This window comes from Ochlerotatus camptorhynchus, unplaced genomic scaffold (genome assembly GCF_037179485.1).
Source record: "Ochlerotatus camptorhynchus isolate MF236.1 unplaced genomic scaffold, CSIRO-AGI_Acam_v1.1 ptg000429l, whole genome shotgun sequence".
NCBI lineage: Eukaryota > Metazoa > Arthropoda > Insecta > Diptera > Culicidae > Ochlerotatus > Ochlerotatus camptorhynchus.
In genome coordinates this window covers 93,329-112,076 of record NW_027040915.1, presented here as the reverse complement: position 1 = coordinate 112,076, position 18,748 = coordinate 93,329, and the positions used below count along the sequence as shown (strand labels likewise).

The 18,748-nt window shown below is 42.2% G+C and overlaps 2 protein-coding genes across 4 annotated transcripts in view; one reads left to right on the top strand and one right to left on the bottom strand.

Annotated features, from left to right (window-relative positions):
• Window positions 1-7,522, bottom strand: part of LOC135711283 (uncharacterized) — a 47,804-nt gene extending 40,282 nt beyond the window's left edge. The window contains exons 1-2 of the mRNA XM_065234088.1: window positions 7,514-7,522; window positions 7,007-7,130 (exon numbers count right to left, since the gene is read on the bottom strand). Of these exons, the coding sequence (XP_065090160.1) occupies window positions 7,007-7,130; window positions 7,514-7,522 (133 nt within the window). The remainder of the gene's footprint in view (window positions 1-7,006; window positions 7,131-7,513) is intronic.
• An 8-nt stretch (window positions 7,523-7,530) lies between these two features.
• LOC135711257 (serine protease SP24D-like) overlaps window positions 7,531-18,748 on the top strand; it is a 28,075-nt gene continuing 16,857 nt past the window's right edge. For 2 of the 3 annotated variants that reach the window (XM_065234050.1, XM_065234052.1), the window contains exon 1: window positions 7,556-7,675. The gene's annotated coding sequence lies outside the window, so the exon portion shown is untranslated. Of the gene's footprint in view, window positions 7,676-18,748 lie in introns of all 3 variants that reach the window. The other variant, XM_065234051.1, reaches the window with a different exon arrangement.

The following is an 18,748-nucleotide window of genomic DNA, read 5'->3' as shown; positions in this document are numbered from 1 at the left end:
GGCATGCGCTTTATCATACCTCCATCTCCAATACCATCACACGGTTCTTTGCCATGGGATGTCACAAAGAAATGCCCTTCAGCTTCAATTTCATACATAGACTTGAACTTGCAGATACTAGAAAAATTCTTACGTTTTTTTACTGTGAAGCAGCTCCGTCAGACATAAAATAAATCTTCTTAACTATTTTGCTCTGATCTGTACGTAAAAAAGTAATCATTTTGGAAATAAACAGGTTAACAGCGACTGCATCATGTGTCAACTCTTCTGAGATAATTATAAAACTAAAATGAAGTACTTGCGAGTTTTCTTTATAGTATATAACGAATGGATGGACAGTAGCTTGTTGTACATTCCAATGATAAGATTGTACTTCATCCTGTAGTACAAAGGAGTTATTTTCAGAAAAATTACAAATGACCCTACTTGCGAATTGTTTTTCATTGTTTTTAAAAATTTAGATTGTTCTGTTTTAATGAAATCGTGCGATATCAATTTGAGTAACTTTTCACAAAAATATGAAACAAAATCTTCAGACTCTTTAGCAATAGTTTGTATATCACATCTATCAGTGGTTAGCCACTGTACGAATGACAGTTGATCAATCATTTTTTCTTCTAATTGCTGTGTTAAAAATCCTCAATTGACGAAATGTCTGGACAATCCTCACATCATCTACGGTAACAATATGCCGGTTTTCTTTCAAAAATTAAACTATCAGTTAAGAACTTTAGGTCATACAAACTATTGTACTTTTTTAAACTATGTGTTATGAGATAAAAAAAATCCATGATTTGTACAAACGAAAACAATGTGCGATCCTGAACTGGTTAAAAGTTTGCAGTATATAGGACGAAGTTTTGCGAATGAAGAAATTCCTATTTTTACCTCACTATTGATTTCCTTAAATCTTTTTTAGATCTTATTCCGGATTTGTATCTGAAGGACGAAAAGTGGAAGAGGCTGATAGGCAAACAGAAGGTCATCAAGATGGAGTGAATCAAGCGGGCCGCCATCCGGGAAGTTGAAGCATTTGAGTAAGGGTTGGTCGCCGGTAAGGGCCAGTAAGTGCTGCCAGTAGATGAATCAAGAGGTATTCGAAACAAAATTGGTAAGAAATGTCCATTCAAATCGATTTAATACAGTTGAACAAATTTCAAAACTATATACGTGCCAGATTTGGAAATAATATTTTTGAATCTGGAAGTGTGTTTATGATACCATTATCCATTTGATAAAGGTAGAGTGAACATGCGGGGCTTATTGTAAGTAAAAGTGACCTCGGAGTGGTCGTGAATTACCAGGCATTCTGAAATGGGTCACTGGAGCTGCAATAGAGCTAACACCTTCTAACTCCCGGACTAAACCTGCTTTAATTTAAGGGTAATAAAAAGCAGTTTTCTTCCATAATAACACTGCCGGACAGTGGGGGTTAGATTGTACACACACACACACACACACACACTATTGATTTCCTTAAATCTTTTATATGCTTCTTAAGTGTCGTCACTAACCGTCACTAACCTGTAACCAGTTGGTTACAATCCGTGGATTTTCGTTTGTATGAGTTGTTGTTGGTTGGAAAATTCACGTATTTTAATATAAAAGACAGAAGGCAACACACAGCAGCGAGAGGGTTAGTACCGCTGCAAAAACACTCGAACGATACTAAAGGGAGGACAATTAAGCTAAAAATGGAGAATGATCGGCAAAAGGCATGCGAGTGGCCATGTTGTAAAAGAAAAAACCTTCTAATTGGCAGAAGTAATCAGGCGTCCGTGTAGACCGGTATCGTGAAGTGTAGTGCATATATAATACAACCCCCCCCCCCCCTCTTGTGGGGTTTGGGCTGGATAGCCTACCTCCGTTCAGGTAATTGATTTTTATTATCCTGACGGAAATTTCCCTGACAGAATTTGATAATTCTCAGGACTTCTTGTGCTTTTGTACATTTTGTACACCTCGTACACGGGAAAAAAAGAGTTCCCATATTCGTGAACCACAGCCGTGAACCATAGTTCACGGTGTATATTTGAGAAAATTTTGTTCTGGATAGTTGGCCGTGATTTTTAGTTCACGGTCCGTTCCCGTTTTCGGGAACGGATTTTTTTCCAAGTACCGCAAATAAAACGGTTTTACACGGCTCGGCTCGGAAGTCAAGATGGCTTCCGAGGCTAATAGTAAATGATCCTCGATCGTCCTTCAGGGACGATTCCCTCAGGCCGGTGGCCTTAATTGCCAAGGAGGGTCCCGTCTCGGCTCGACCAAGGTGGCCATGCCACGGTCAGCCGATTTTGTCAACGACGGAAGACGCCTGCCAGCCAAACGAGCCAGCAACGCCTGCTGAGCCGTATGTGGCTGATGAACGCCACCAGATCCGCCATTCTCCCGAAGCTGCAACAATACTGTTTGCAGCCCGCGCCGCAAGTTTTCGGCCACACGGTAGTGCAGGAGCAGCCGTGTGAGCCAACGCCAGCGTCGCGACGCCGTAGGAGATCCCACTGCAGCAGTGAGTACAGTGCAAATTTTAACTCGCATACACGCCACATATAAGTGAAAACCCACACCCACACGCCACAGAATATTTAGGGCAAATAAATGTGTTATAAAATGTGAATATTCCTGTGTTTCATACTTTGTCCGCGTAGCCCCTCCGAATACCCAGTAACATGCCGGCCCTGCGACACAGTTCAGGGGTCTCATGCTACTGAGTTAGTTACCCGGGAGTGTCTGGTCATGCCATAGTCACAAACCTTTTCTGTATTGCTTTCCGTTTTCGATCGTTTTTCACTGACACGTAATCTCTCTGGCCAGACATCACCCGACTTGTTTCATCGTCCTCAAAAAATTGAACAACAAGCTCCTTCGTTGTATCATTTAAACCATGGTCCGATCTTCTGTGAACTGCTGAATGTGCTACTTCGTGTTTAAATAATTCTTTAGCTCTTGTTGCGAGGTACCTTGTGGTGTTAAATTCATCCATTATTTTTTGTATTGTCCATGACTTGGGCAACACAGTTAAAATCTGTAGTTTCTCACTCCTTGTGCTATCTGGTCTGCCAATTTTTTCTTTCAATTGAAGAATTATTTCTTCAAAATCCTGTGTTGCACTTGTTTGGTCCTCCTGCGGTACTAGTTGGAAAAGATGCTTCCTCATTCCTTGGTTGATTTCCTTAATTTTATGTTCAGGATAGTAAACGTTGTTTGACTTCTTTGCATCAATCGGTGAAACTTGAATCCCAACCATTCCTCGGTTGAATGTTTCGATATTAACAGGTCGCGAACATTCATTTTAATTTGTTACAGTTGTGGCCACTGATATTGTTGATGGTATCGTTGACAGACTGGGTACTTCAAGCAAAACCCTTCCAACAAAAGGTTCCGAGTTTTCAGCGATGATTTGCTTTTCACTTCTTCTAGCCCATCTTTCAACTTCTCGACGGCAAGATCCGCAGATGCGTAAATTGGAATTCATTGTATCTCCGAAATATCCAATCGTGTTCAAGTTCTGTTTGGTACTTTTTGAAAGAATTCGCAGAACCCAGAACACACACTTTCAGCTTCAAAATGTTCTTTTGAATCCTTGCACGTATTTAGTTTTTTTTTCAACTGTGAAAAGTATTTGGACTGGTCTCACCATGTTAATTTGATCCTCCAATCCATGGGTTCCGTAGTTCCGAACACATATTTTCTTGCACTGCCATGCCTGGGAGGATGTTCGCGGCTAGTGCTTTCCCCAGGAACCGTTCGCGGCCACCAGTCCAGTCTTGAGCGTATCCAGCGAGGCATCTTTCAAATTAGTCGCAATCTCCGACACTGGCAAAAGACCAGCAGCCGAGCACTTTTGTAAGCGAAAAACTTGCTGATTCAAGGCAACGTCTGCCACCGAATCACCACCAAAACTTGGGGCGGACACATTATCAGCTCTTTCTTTGGCAAATTTGCCAACCGGACCGGGTTAAAACTCGTCCACGGTGACGAATCTCTGAATAGAACTACACGCCGAAAGTGTGGCATCCGAACTCGGAGAACCGGGCTCCCGGGAGGCAATGAAACCGACACCAAACAATGGAACTGAAGCTGCGACATAGATGTTGGAGGTTAAATTCAAGGCCAACTGAATCACTCAAGGTGGACCTTTTTTTTCTTACTTCTTTCTTTTGTCACTGCATGTTTCTATTTTTCACTTGCTATATTCTTCTCTTATTTTTTTAAACAAATTTGGCTTCAAATCTGGACGCCTCAACACAGGAAAAACACGATATATCACTAAATGATAACGTTATGAACACTTGAAACTAAGTTTCAGCACACAAATTAGCAAATTCAAAGCAAAAAAAGTTTAATTCACTGACGAAAAATACGCAGCAAAAGAAAAACTCGTCATGCACGGCCTACAGCGATTCAAAGTGAGTAGCACTTTATCTAAAGTAAAATATAAATAGTAAATTCATAGTATTTTTTTCTTATTAATTTAATTTTTTTTTGTGAATAATAAAATATTTTTTTACAGTGTGTAACAAATCGTTCGTAAGATATATGCTTTTCTATTGATGCGTATCATTTATGCATATTCCTTTTTGAAGTGTTAATCGTGTACAAAACCAAATTTGTAAAATGGCATGTTTGACAACGACAAACAACTGTGCAAAGTTTCAACATAATCGAAGAAGGCCGATCAAAAAAATTAAAAAAAAATCGTTATTTGAAATGGAACTGCTGAGTGTAGCACAAGGGATTTGAGGTAATTGGGGACAAACACCTATTGTAGGGTAATCTCCGGGTCTTGGAACGAAATTGTGTTTTTCAAGTGATATCATAAGAGAAAGGCAAAAATGATGGTATAAGCAAATTGTGTTATATTTAGCCAAGTTTTTCTCCCCCAGGTGTGTAATTATTTTACAATATGCAATGAATATGTTGTCTGATATATCTTATTTTAAAACTGTATTTGTAAAATCGTTCCAACAGTGTTATTGTTTAGCGCCAATTCATCGTACTTGGCTTCGTTGTACAGTACTCTCCATTTCTCGATGATCTGTATTGCGGTATTCCTTCCTATCTGAATCGTTTCATCAACACTGATCCAGATTCATCAACACTTTTTGACCACGAAGTGTTTAGAATCGTATTAATTAGCTTATAATTTGCTCTTTTGATTGTCTATTTCTCCATAATTAAGTTGGTGGAAAGTTGAATCTCTCACTAAGATGTGCTCGTTCCCCCGCTGGCGCTGATGGCGTGCAAAAGCAACAGTACTAAGTAACTAACGGATTTCCACACTACATGGCATATAAGATCGACTCAAATTTAAGTTTAAATTACTCAAACTCTAGAAAACGTAGAAACATTTTCCGAGCCTCATAAATCTTTGCGAATATGGCAAAAATCGACGAAAAATCTACTCATTCTAGAAATATTCATTAAAATTTCACATAACTTTCTTGTGATATCATAATTGAGAATTGCACCACAAAGTCACTTGAACCTTATGTGTCAAATGAAATTTAAGTGATTTATCATTTAGAACTCATGATCACATGAATTTTTTGTGAAATTCAAATAGATTTCATTCGTTTTGATGATGGAAAAATGTTATGTGCATTCCCAGTTGAAAGTACATGAACACCTTTTTCCGTGTACTAATTTCATACTAATCATGGAAATGGCTTATTCTCTCGTATGAAAATATTCTGTTGTACATAATCCGATGAGAGCTTCATCAATGCATCGAGACGTCAAATCAACGAACCAAAAGAAGGAAAAGCTCCTTCGCAGAGACGGCCAAATCCATCTTTATAATGACGTACGAATGCAGGGTCATAGGCGTAGCCAGAGGGGGGCAACTGCTCTCCCCTAAACTCAGCAACACGGCGTTCGGTAAAATGGCGTTCGGTGATATGGCATTCGGCCAAATTTTCCATAGTACATTTTTTTCACCCCTTCCTAGCTCGAAACCTGGCAACGCCCTTGTGCAGTGTTGTTCTTAATCGGGAATCTGCTTTCTATCCCTCAATTTCCTTCATTGAATTGCTCATGCCTCATCATGCATCCAGCAATCGCAAATGTGTTACTTGGTTCTGCATCGTGCGCTTGCAAATACGAACGGAAGGAATTTTAATTTCCGTTTTAATTTCGTTTAATCAGGATTTGTAGGATACGTTTCACTCGCTGCCTGGCCCTGATGTGCTGTGAGCATGGTGGTCTGGCTGCAATGAGCTCGATGCGGTGGATAATCAATACCAAGTTGAAAGAAACTTCTTTCGAGCGGAAAGTCGATGACTGTGACGTTTGTTTCAGATTTTCACAGGCGTTTTCAGGAATGGTAAGCCGTTTTTTTCAAGATTTATTGGTTTAAAAAAAAAAAAACAGATCCGTTCGAAACATTTCACTTCCGGGCAGTGTCTATATTGGAATTTATTGTTATATACAGTTTATCAACTATTCATTGATACACCTAAGCCCCCATGAGCTTTATGAAGAAGGAAGTTTCCCACATCAATTCCGGGTACGCACAAGCAGGGTTGCTTCCACTCACTTGCTATGAAATATTGTTTTTCGGAATTATGAAACCATTGGATGATATAATGATATGTTGTACTTGCAAGTAACAAGAAGAGGATGTGAAGTGTATATTTGACACATAAAACCTGTCAATTTGTGCGCAGTGCATCACAATAAGCGATTTCATGATTCGTGAGCGTTTACTCAGAGTGAGCCAGGTTTTATGTGTCAAACACATATCTCGCGACCTGTTCTTGTAACTTACAAATACTAGTTACCATTGTAACATCTAATGATTTCACAATTACCAAAAAAAAAAACAAATTTTATAGCGAGTGAGTGGCAGCAACCCTGCGCACAAGCAACGACGTGAACATTTTTTCCCCGAAGAAAACTTCCATGATTGATGAATTTTTCGGAAACAAATATGCTGGATGAATGAAGTCTCAGAAAGGCACAGGGAGGAAGACGGTAACAGCCTTGAGTTCAATTTTCTGCTTACCTGTTGATATGCTTTCTTTCTCCAGGAAACTTTCCCCGCTGGGTTTGTCTACCTCTCCTTTCAGGAATTTGCGTTCGTCGTGAACAAATATCGACAGAGTTATGCAGGAAATGCCGAAGTAGAACTGTGAGGAAGAAATGGAAACAAAACAAAAAAGTTTAGGCTCAGAATGCTCCGAACGCTTCGGTCTGGGGGGTGGGTTGTAGGTATGTAGTACATTATGGGAATTTGTACTTTAATCAAATGGATGCCAATTTGGAAGAATTGCTAGCCTTTTAATCGAGGGCGAGAAATCGGAAAATCGGTGGCATACATGAGCGATCAATTTCTGAGTGGAAATTAAACTTTTCTCCTCGAAGCGAGTGTAAAATAGTCGTTACTTGGAAAATTAATTTGCCTTGAGAACAGCTTAGACTTACGAATGTGATTTGCAGGCATTCTTTCACTGGAAAGTACGGCTGGAGCGGCAGGGCAAGCAGTATAAAAACTTCGTCATTCTTGTCATACCGTCTTCATTGTGTTTTGTCGCACTACCGCTGTCGGGTTCAAACGGCAGTCGCCACTTTTGCTGAACTATCGTGTCGATTAAACGTATCAGTTAGAACGGTAATAGTGTGTTGGTGAACAGCAGCAGCAGTTTTAACGAAAAAGATAATTGTCTTCTCTAGGGTGGGTCAAGTTTGTATGGTGGATCACAAACACCTGCCACTGCTTTTGCGATGGGTGTTGAAATTCCTCAACAGCAGTGTCAAATTTTAACGATTTTGGTTATGATCTCGATTTGCGGCATAATTTTAAATTTTGTACCGGAAAATGTATGGGAAACGAATCGAACCTATTTATTTCGTCTTTTTTTTATTTAACGTTGGTCTCTGTTCCGCAATCTAGTGCCAATCACCGACGAACATCGATTGCCATCCAAGGAAGGCAGCTTCCACACCTGCGCACAGTGGCCTAGAACTGTAAAAAGACGGTCAAAAGTCATTATTTCAGGAATCTTGCATTTTAGACAAGTGGTGTCTCCAGGATTGTTTCAGTTGATGATTATCACAGCACACTAGATCGCACTAGGGTCCAAAATTGACCAAAAAACATCAGTATACACACATTTTCTGAATATTCCATCGCAATAGGTTCTGAAGTGGGCAAGTTATTGTTGGTTTTGTAATGAAATACATATTTTTGCCATTTGATAGCAATTTGCTACCATTGTCCACCACTACCTTGACAAAATCAAAGCCGAGCCGATTAATACCGAGAAGTTCAGAATAAACGCACTAGAGACTGCCTATCTGTTTGAAAAACATACCCTTGACTACATGCCATCATCAGTACACTTTGTACGAATTCATGGTGCTGATGTAATGGAGTCACTGGAGCTTGCGATGGGTAGGGTAGAGCGCTACTTCGTCGTAATCGCCCATTTCCGTTCTATCGATCAGAAAAGATCAATAATATCAATTATTTCACCGTGCACAAATCAATAATAGGTTTGTTCCGATGCGTTAGTTCATTAGCTACAACATAAATCCTGTTAGAGCGCATTGTATGAATATTTACGCTCATTGTTCTCAAAACAAAAGAAGCGCTCCTAGCGAATCCCCTTTTTCTACGTTTATCCGTAGGACGAAAAAAATCTAATGGCGTTTCAATGCGTTAGGACGGAATTGAAACTCGTAGAACGAATTTAGAATCAAGAAGCAGTGTTAGATTTTAATCAATATCTCAACAATTGGTGACTCTTTATCAAATCCAACGGTACGAATGGAAAGGTGAATAAATTTAGAAGTCATTTTTGACAGAAATATTCCATTTTTTGTTTAAACTCGTTCAGAAGAGTGAGGTGAAGCGCGGGGTGTGCTTAGTAGGACGGAAATTAGATCAAAAACCCTATATACTCGGAAGAAGCGTTTGAAGCACGGAATAAAAATGTAAGGTCCATTCGAGAGCATTGAACCCGAAAGACTTCTCGCCCATCCACAATGACGGATTTGCTGTATAGGTTAATTTTAACGGGTAGGTAATATACCGGAAAAAAATCAATTTAATAACCATTAAAATATTTTAATGATTTTTTTTAGACCAATGAAATCTGAACTAACCCAAACATTTCCTGATGGTTTGAAAAATTTGTAGAAATTATAATAAATTACAGAAGACTGTTTGAAATTAAACAAGTCATTATTTTAATTGTATTTATTACCTCGGTCTCAATCTGTGCGTTTATAAATGCTAAACAAATCCAAATTGCTATCAAATCTATATTTAAAATAAAATCTACATTTTGGTAATAAAATCAAGAATAACTTGCCTTTTTTAAATTGCAGTGCAGTGTATATTCAGAAAATGTGTGTATACTGATGTTTTAATCATTTTGGACACTACTTGGAAGCAGTAGAGGTTCAAAGAATGTTTTATCTAGGAAAAAATCACTTTTAAGGGGTTTTCCATAAAAAAAAACAACTCATATTATGCACAGTTTGAAAAAGTATCGTAAATTTCTGTTCAATATGATGCACACAAATGGAGCGTCACATATCATATACGTTTATATTATATATCATGTAAAGTTCTGACACATTTCATGCATTGTAACAAATATTGTATACAAAAGCCCATCTTTGTAAACAACATTGTTTACAAGTTGCTCGGTTGCTTGAAATGAAATACAAGTCTACGTGAATGAATGTTTACATCACAATTAAAATTCAGAATTTGTATCTGTGTGCAGCATTTCACTTATAATTCATGTTTCTGCATATTTCTGCAAGAAATTTTGAATGTTTTGAAGAAAACACACTTAAATACTCCTATTCCTGTTGGTTTTGTCGTGGGATGTGGGATTCTATTTTTGGAGCAAAACCACTAAAAACTTACCTATTAAGCGATCTAGTGTGCTGTGATAATCATCAAACTTATGTGTATTAATGTTTTGAACAATTTTGTAGAACATTTCAAACCAGTAGAAGTTTTAAGAAATTAATTTTTAAGTAGAAACTTTTATTAGGAGGTTTTTCACCAAAAACGTTCCATATTTCAATGAGATTAAGAAATAGCCACCTAGTGTCGTCAACAAACTTTCTTATTTTGATGTTTTTTAAAACTTTGCCGAAGACACCGAAGCTGAATATGCATTTTTTGGAAAAATAAATTTTGAATCTCACTTCTAGGAGGATAAATCATTGATTTGACATGGTCAAAAGAAGGGTTTTTTTTATATCCAGAAACAATTCTGGAGACACCACTAGTCTAAAATGCAAGATTCATGAGATAATGACTTTTGACCGTCTTTTCACAGTTCTAGACCACTGTGCTGCGTAGGATATCGCAACCTATTCAAACATACATGGGTCGTGACCAAGGGCTTTACTTCCCTTCCGAAGGAAGACGTGACCAGAGATTTTTATGCCTTAGAAAAATTCCACAGACCTCACTTGGGATTGAACCCAGACCCTTTGGGGTGAGAAAGCAGTCACGTTTACCACTGCACAGACGATTGGTTGTAACTCGGCATTCCGTACTGCGTTTGAAATTTGTATGGAAATTAGTATGGGAAAATCAACTTTTTTGCATTTTTATCTCTAGAGACCACAATTTTGCATGAACCGTGCAACTAAGTATGTATAAATATATTCCAGAAGGTGCCTAACAATTTTGCCAAAGGAAGCTATTAAGTATCTAAAAAAAGTTATAACTATTAAAATATTTATGATTTGAATTGAACACCAAAAATCCCTTTTTCTGCCAACACTGCCGGTGTACCAATGGGAGTCAGATTCCAAAGTGAAATATTTTCGGAGTTTCTTATGAATTATTCAAAAACAATTGCTCTATCTCATATGTGTAGTTTGAGAGGGGGGGGGGGGGGGTTTGGTAATAATATACCCCGCCCACTCACTCATATCAATAGAAGTAAAGTATCAAACTGAAATAACTTCGGAGTTTCTTATCTTATCGATTTGGTATGTTCAGGACGATTTCTTCAAACATATTTGCTCAATCTCATAAGCGTAGTTAGAAATCAGGGGTGGTTTAGTCTATAAGAAGTTTTAAAACGAAAATTGTTGTAGTTGAAATATTTAATATCCACCTGTCCGTTCATTTGTTAGTGAGGAGATGTTGTTTGAATTATTAGTCCAGTTTCTATATTATTTCTATATAAAGCTTTTGTTTGCCATTCGGGCCACCCGCATATCGAAAACACAGAAGTATTTGTACGTCAAAAACAAAAAAATAGTAGAAAACGGAAACCACCAGCTTCGTCTCAGACACAGATACAATCGGATTTCGTTTGTTGGGCTAACTTTAGGTGGGCTACATTTCAGTTGGGCTCTCAAGTCAAACGTCATTTCTAACAGTGCTGATTCCTTTTCGAAATTTCGACCGGCTTCATGCAAAAACCGGCAAATGAGTGGAGTAATGATATAGATTATTTCAATACGATACAACGAGTTGCTTCCTTGATGGTTGTCAACGATATGGCTGAATGAGGTGTGAAACTAATTTCTGACTTATCAAGAAATTAACCGGAGACCTAGTTTAACAGCAATATTTGCTTCAGGGGATGGAACAGCATCGAAAAGAGTACCTTGACAAATCGTAGAATATAATAAAATGAAATATAATCATTACAATCCAATGACATTTGTGTGAATATATCTGACATTGTATACTGCACCAAAAGTGTTACGTGCAAGCCCCTCGTATGCAAGTGAGCCACTGCGGTAACCAACGCCTCGCAGATGACCGCGGTGACGTTTAGATGACAGCCATGTCATATCATGAAGATGTAGCGATGACAGACTGATGATTAGGTGATAGTATAATAAAAGTTTACATTTCGTAAAGAGTGAATGCTATTCCACAATTAGTTCTTTGTAAGATTTTTTCCGTATTTATACTTTACTTAAAATTAACTTAACTATTGGAATTGCAGTATTTATACTTAAGTCTACTTATAAAAATAATATTTGTTCGCTTAAAACTAAGCGGAGACTAAAATGTAAGTGGATTTAAATTACAACTATTGTTCTTAAACTAACCTAATAAAAATTGCAGCTTGAGCAACAACTACTACAAACACAAAAAAAGAGTTTTGCTACAAGACTCCGAACTAAAGCGAACAAAAACTCAAGATTTTATCTTGAAATGACCCGGAGAACGCGTGCCCAAACGAAAGCCAAACAAATGGCAGCAGCTGCGGCTAACCAGCAGAGCCATGGCGTCGTTCAGGGTAATTCTACCATTCCGGCGTCTAACAATGCACGAGAGGCGACAATGGCTGACATTGCTCGCGGAGAAAAGACAGTTGCGGAGGCCAGACGTGCGACGTCAGCGGTCGATGTCGATAATGGAGAAGCCAAAGAGTGTCCTGGATGTGATCGCACAAACAACGCCGAACGTTGTAGGGTGCAGTGCAAAAAGTGTACCAAATGGTATCACCTCACTTGTGCCGATATGAGCAGCGAGACAATGCTAACAGATTTGTTTACGTGTGTTATATGCTTCGCTCGTAATCCTGCACCACCACCGACCTCTGTCACTGGACGATCAAGTACTTCGAGTACACGGAGAGCTAGATTGGCCCGTGAATTGGAATTGCTGGAGGAAGAGAAAAGGATGCAGGAAGAAGGTCAACGGGAACAGCTAGAACGAGATAGGCTGATTAACGAAAGGGCTGCAAAAGAGAGGATTGAACGGGATAGGCACTATCTTGCCAAAAAGCGCGATTTGCTCATCCAGCAAGAGGAGGAAGACGAAATAGCGAGGCTTAGGAGTCATCGTTCGAACCGATCATCGGCGAAACGAGTGGAAGATTGGGTCATCAAGCAGGTGAAATCAACCAGCCATACTGGTACCGGCGTCGTTGTAGAGACGTCCAAGCCAGTCGAACCAATTCGCCATACGCCATTAAATTCGGTCGAAGCTCCAGACAAGCAACGAACTTCCACTCCTATCCAATGCGAAATGCTAGGATCTTTCCCTGTGGAGAACGAGCCTGTTAACTTCAACGATATTGACCTTACAACCGGCAGTATCACAATCGGTGAAAACGAGCTTGACGGAGCTGTTGGAGGAGATGTCATTTCGTTGGTGGACCTTCATTCGTTGCAGATCATCCTGAACGAGCCAAAGCCTGTCGTGTCACGCACTGGGACAGTACCAAAACTGGCGAAAAGAGCAGTGGTACCATACGACCAGTGGCAAAGCGAAACGGGTAATCGTCGTAAAACGAACGAGGTAGAATTGCGGCATCAGCAGGACATCGAGATGCGAAGGAAGCGGGAGCTGGAACTCGTACAGCAAATTAAGCGTTTGCAGCTACAGAAGGATGCGGATGTGGAACACCTCCACAAGAAGGAAGCAGATACGAGAAAGCAGTTGCAGCAGATTACTGAAAGGCAGACCGCCATGGAAGTGAAACGACAGCAGGAATTGAAGCTACGTGATGCAGAGCTAGATCGTCTACGAGCTGCAGAACACCAGCTGAAGAACCAACTTGAATCGTTGAGCCAGCATCAGCCACCCCCAGTGCGACCCGACCCTCACGCATACCCACGTTCGCAACAGGAGCAACATTCAGCGCCGGATGAGCTCTCAGGGATTAGGGATGACAGGTTTGTTAACAGTCCCTATCCGGTAAGTGATGCACCACCTATTCCTAGTGTAATAAATATAGACCCTCAACCAAACTACCTCAATTATGGCTACCACCCCTCAATATCTCCGACTCCAATCGGGGGCCGCTCGTCATACTCTGTACCAATCTATCCACCGATAATACCCCCACCTATTCCTCCACGCGTGTGTCAAATGGGGAATTCCATTCCCGGTCCTCCAAATCCCGCGTTTGATGGTCGCGGTTTTCAACCCGATGTGATTCGTCTGACACAGCAACAGTTGGCTGCACGGCAGGTACTTTCGAAAGAGTTGCCCATCTTCGCTGGGGATCCCATTGACTGGCCGCTCTTTATTAGCAGCTATCAACATTCCTCGGAAGCCTGTGGATATTCAGACTCTGAGAACCTTCTTCGTCTTCAACGTGCATTGAAAGGAGCCGCTAGAGATGCAGTGAGCAGCTTTTTACTTCATCCATCCACGGTTCCGCAGGTTGTGTCAACGTTGCAGATATTGTTCGGACGTCCAGAGCAGATCGTGCATACCATGGTTACAAAAATAAGAGCTACTCCTCCTCCAAAACCTGACAAGCTGGAAACACTAGTTAATTTCGGTTTGGCCGTACAGAATCTGTGCGGACATCTGAAGGCAGTTGGGCTGCATTGGCATCTGTCAAATCCAACATTGCTACAGGAGCTTGTAGATAAATTGCCAGCAAACGTTAAGTTCAACTGGGCGATGTATCAACAACAGTTTCCGGTGGTGGATCTCAATGTCTTCAGTGAATACATGACCCATGTAGCATCAGCAACCAGCAGCGTGTCGCTATTCACAGTTCAACAGAAGAATCCCAGAGATGAACGTGCTAGAACCAAGGAGAAAGCTTTCGTGAACGCGCACTCGACGACGACGAGAGACGGTTCCACGTCGGCGGCCAATGCAGATAATAGTGCGGGAAGGAAGGAACGATACGTGAATGTGAGTGGAAAGAGACCTGAAGATATCAAGAAATGCCCAGCGTGTAATGCGCTAAATCATCAAGTTGGTGAGTGCTCAAAATTTAAGGGGCTCGCTCTTGATAACCGTTGGAGCATTGTGAAGGAGCACAAACTTTGCCGACGGTGTCTGAAGCCACATCCTCGTTGGCCGTGCAAAGGAGACGCATGCGGAGTTAACGGATGCTCCAAGTTACATCATCGTTTGCTGCACTACGAACCATCGGCGGACTCAAGCACAACCGACCGGACAACGAATGCTACGGTAACTATGCATCAGAAATCAGCTCCACTTACACTATTTCGAGTGCTTCCTGTCACACTATACGGAAAATACGGCAAGGTCAACACGTTTGCCTTTCTTGACGACGGGTCATCAGTGACTTTAGTGGAACGCACAGTTGCTGATTCTCTAGGTCTGGACGGGCAAACGGAGCCACTTTGCATCCAGTGGACTAGCGGCATAAACAAGAAGATATCGGACGCGCGTATGGTACAGATGGATATTTCCGCACAGGGCAGCAACAAGCGTTTCAAACTCGGAGGAGCCTTCACAGTGGATGGTCTAGGGCTACCAGAGCAATCCCTGAACTACGATGAGATGACAAACCAGTATAAACACCTGAGGAAGTTGCCTGTACAGAGCTTCAAGTCTACTACTCCAGGGATACTGATTGGGCTCAACAATTCGCATCTCCTTGCCACGCTGAAGCTGCGAGAAGGTCGTCCACAAGAACCTATGGCATCGAAGACTCGTATTGGCTGGGCCGTATATGGAAGCATACAAGGGGGAGAACAGCTGAAACACCGGCAGATGCATATTTGCGCTCATACTGCGACCGCTGATCTACACGAATATGTTCGGGAGTTCTTTTCGCTAGAGAGCCTCGGGATTGCGTTGGCACCTAATTTGGAAGGTGTCGAAGCGGAACGGGCCCGAAAGATATTGAAAGAGACTACAGCAAGGACTGAGAGCGGAAAGTTCGAAACAGGGTTGTTGTGGAAACACGACTATATCGAGCTACCGGACAGCTGGCCTATGGCAGAAAAGCGTTTAAGATGTCTGGAGAAACGGCTACAGAAGCATCCAGCATTGTACGATACTGTACGCTGGCAGATAGCAGAATTCTTGTCTAAAGGATATGTGCACGAGGCAACCGAGGACGAGTTGAATGGCTTCGACCTACGACGTACGTGGTACTTGCCTCTCGGTATCGTGGTGAATCCACACAAACCCGGCAAGGTTCGTCTCATCTGGGATGCTGTGGCTAAAGTCGAGGGCATTTCACTAAATGACCAGCTATTGAAAGGCCCGGACCTTCTGACTTCACTGTTGGCTGTTCTATTTCAGTTCCGTGAACGCAAAGTAGCAATATCGGCGGATATCATGGAGATGTTCCTCCAGATTCTTATCCGCGCTGTCGACCGCAGTGCTCTACTGTTTTTGTGGCGGGATTCTCCGGAGCTGCCTATCAAGATAATGGTAACCGACGTGGCCATATTCGGAGCGACCTGCTCACCCGTTCAATCGCAGTTCGTAAAGAACCTAAATGCAGCAGAACACGGGGAGCTGTATCCAAGAGCGGCCTCGGCGATACAAAACAAGCATTACGTCGATGACGACCTCGACAGCGTCGACACGATCGAAGAAGCGGTTCAACTAGCAAGCGAAGTGGCAGCGATTTATGGGAAGGCTGATTTCTTTATCCGGAACTGGACATCAAACAGCGTGGAAGTCCTCGAGCGCATCGGAGAAGCCAATCCTGCTGCGGTTAAGCGATTTGCGGTGGGTAAAGATTGTAGGTTTGAGCGGTTGCTAGGGATGATTTGGTCTCCAGAAGAAGATGTATTCTCCTTTGGTCTGCACTTTCGTGAGGAACTACGGCAGCTCATAGACGGTGAAGTTATTCCGACTAAACGGGAGCTACTGAGCGTAGTGATGAGTCTCTACGATACCCTCGGTTTGATTGCAGCTTTCATTATCCACGGTAAAGTTCTGGTGCAAGATACGTGGAGAGAAAACATCGGCTGGGATGAAAAGGTTTCATCTGATATATTCTGCCACTGGAATCAGTGGTTGATAGCTCTACGAGAGATGACTAAGGTGAAGATCAGTCGTTGCTATTTTCCAGGATACATGCCAGCCAGCTACGAGTCGCTCCAACTCCACATCTTCGTCGATGCGAGCGATAAGGCCTTTGCTGCGGTGGCATACTTCCGAATCGTCGACAGGGGAGAAGTTCGATGTACCCTTGTCTCATCGAAGACCAAAGTAGCATCCCTGCAAACACTTTCGATGCCGCGACTAGAGCTAATGGCGGCCTTAATAGGAGCTCGTCTGAGACAAGCCATCATAGATAATCATTCCGTGAAGATAACTCGCACCTTTTTCTGGAGTGATTCTACAACAGTAATTGCTTGGATAAAGTCGGATTTACGTCGCTACCGCCAATTTGTCGCTTTTAGAGTCAACGAAATTCTTAGTTTGTCTACGGTGGATGAATGGAATTGGATAGGGACGAAAACCAACATAGCTGACGAAGCAACAAAGTGGGGAAAAGGGCCATCAACCGAAATCGAAAGCCGGTGGTATCGCGGACCTGCATTCCTGTACGACCAAGCCGGGGAGTGGTTAGAAGAAAACGTGGAAGATACAAACGAAGAACTTCGACCAGCTTTCGTCTGTCCGCATTTCATCGTCAAGCCAACAGTTGAATTTGAACGGTTCTCTAAGTTCGAGCGTTTGAAGCGATGCATTGCGTATGTCCATCGATTCCTGGACAACCTACGTCGAGCGTCCACGGGTAGTGTTCGAGTTACAGCGAAAGAATTAAGCCGAGAGGAATTGCAAAAGGCGGAGTTACTGGTACAGTCGGACGCATATCCTGATGAGGTGGCAACGATGAAACGTAGCAGAGAACCCGAGAACGAAGTAAAGAAACTGGAGCGTTCGAGTAAAATTGCGAAGCTGTCGCCGATGATGGATGAGCACGGAATCCTTCGAGTAGATAGTCGGATCGGTGCAGCAGAGTATTTGCCGTACGATGCAAGATACCCGATCATCCTACCACATGATCATCGTGTGGTGATGCTACTGCTGGATTGGTATCATCGTGACTTTCGTCATGCCAACGATGAAACAGTGGTGAACGAAATTCGCCAAAGATTTTGCATATCTCAGTTGAGGACACGCGTACGCCTGACGAAGACTAGCTGCATGTGGTGTCGAGTGTACAAGTCCGTTCCAGTGGCACCGAAGATGGGACCGCTACCAACGGTAAGATTAACGCCGCATGTACGTGCCTTCACTTTCATCGGGGTCGATTATTTCGGGCCGTACTTGGTAAAAATTGGTCGGAGCGTAGCTAAACGTTGGGGTGTGGTATTCACGTGCTTGACTATTAGAGCCATACACATCGAGGTTGCAAGCAGCCTATCATCCGATTCGTGCAAAAAAGCAATGCGCAGGTTCATTGCGCGACGTGGAGCCCCTCAAGAGATCTACTCCGACAACGGTACCAATTTTGTCGGGGTCAGCCGGGAGCTGAAAAGGGAAATCGAGGGAATCAATGCGAAGTTAAGCAGTACCTTCACGGACACCTATACGCAGTGGAGGTTCAACCCACCCTCAGCACCACACATGGGAGGCTGCTGGGAACGGATGGTTCGGTCCATCAAGTCGGCTTTGGTCATGGTTCCCACGGAACGTAAGCTGGATGACGAATCGCTGGTGACAGTCTTTCCAGAAGCGGAAAAAATGATCAACTCTCGGCCTTTGACCTTCGTTTCGCTGCAGACGTCAGACCAGGAAGCGATAACCCCAAATCAATTCCTGCTGTTAAGTTCAACTGGAGTACAACAACCGATAAAGCAACCTGTAAGCGAAGGAGAGTCATTGCGGAGCAGTTGGAACATGATGCAGCACACATTGGATAGGATCTGGCAAAGGTGGATCACCGAGTATCTGCCGACGATAACAAGGAGGACCAAGTGGTTCCAAAATGTGCGACCAGTCAAAGAGGGTGAGTTGGTAGTCATAGCGGATGAGAAGGTCAGGAATAGGTGGTTGAGAGGTCGGGTAGTGCGTACGTTTCCTGGAAAGGATGGGACCGTGCGACAAGCTGAGGTA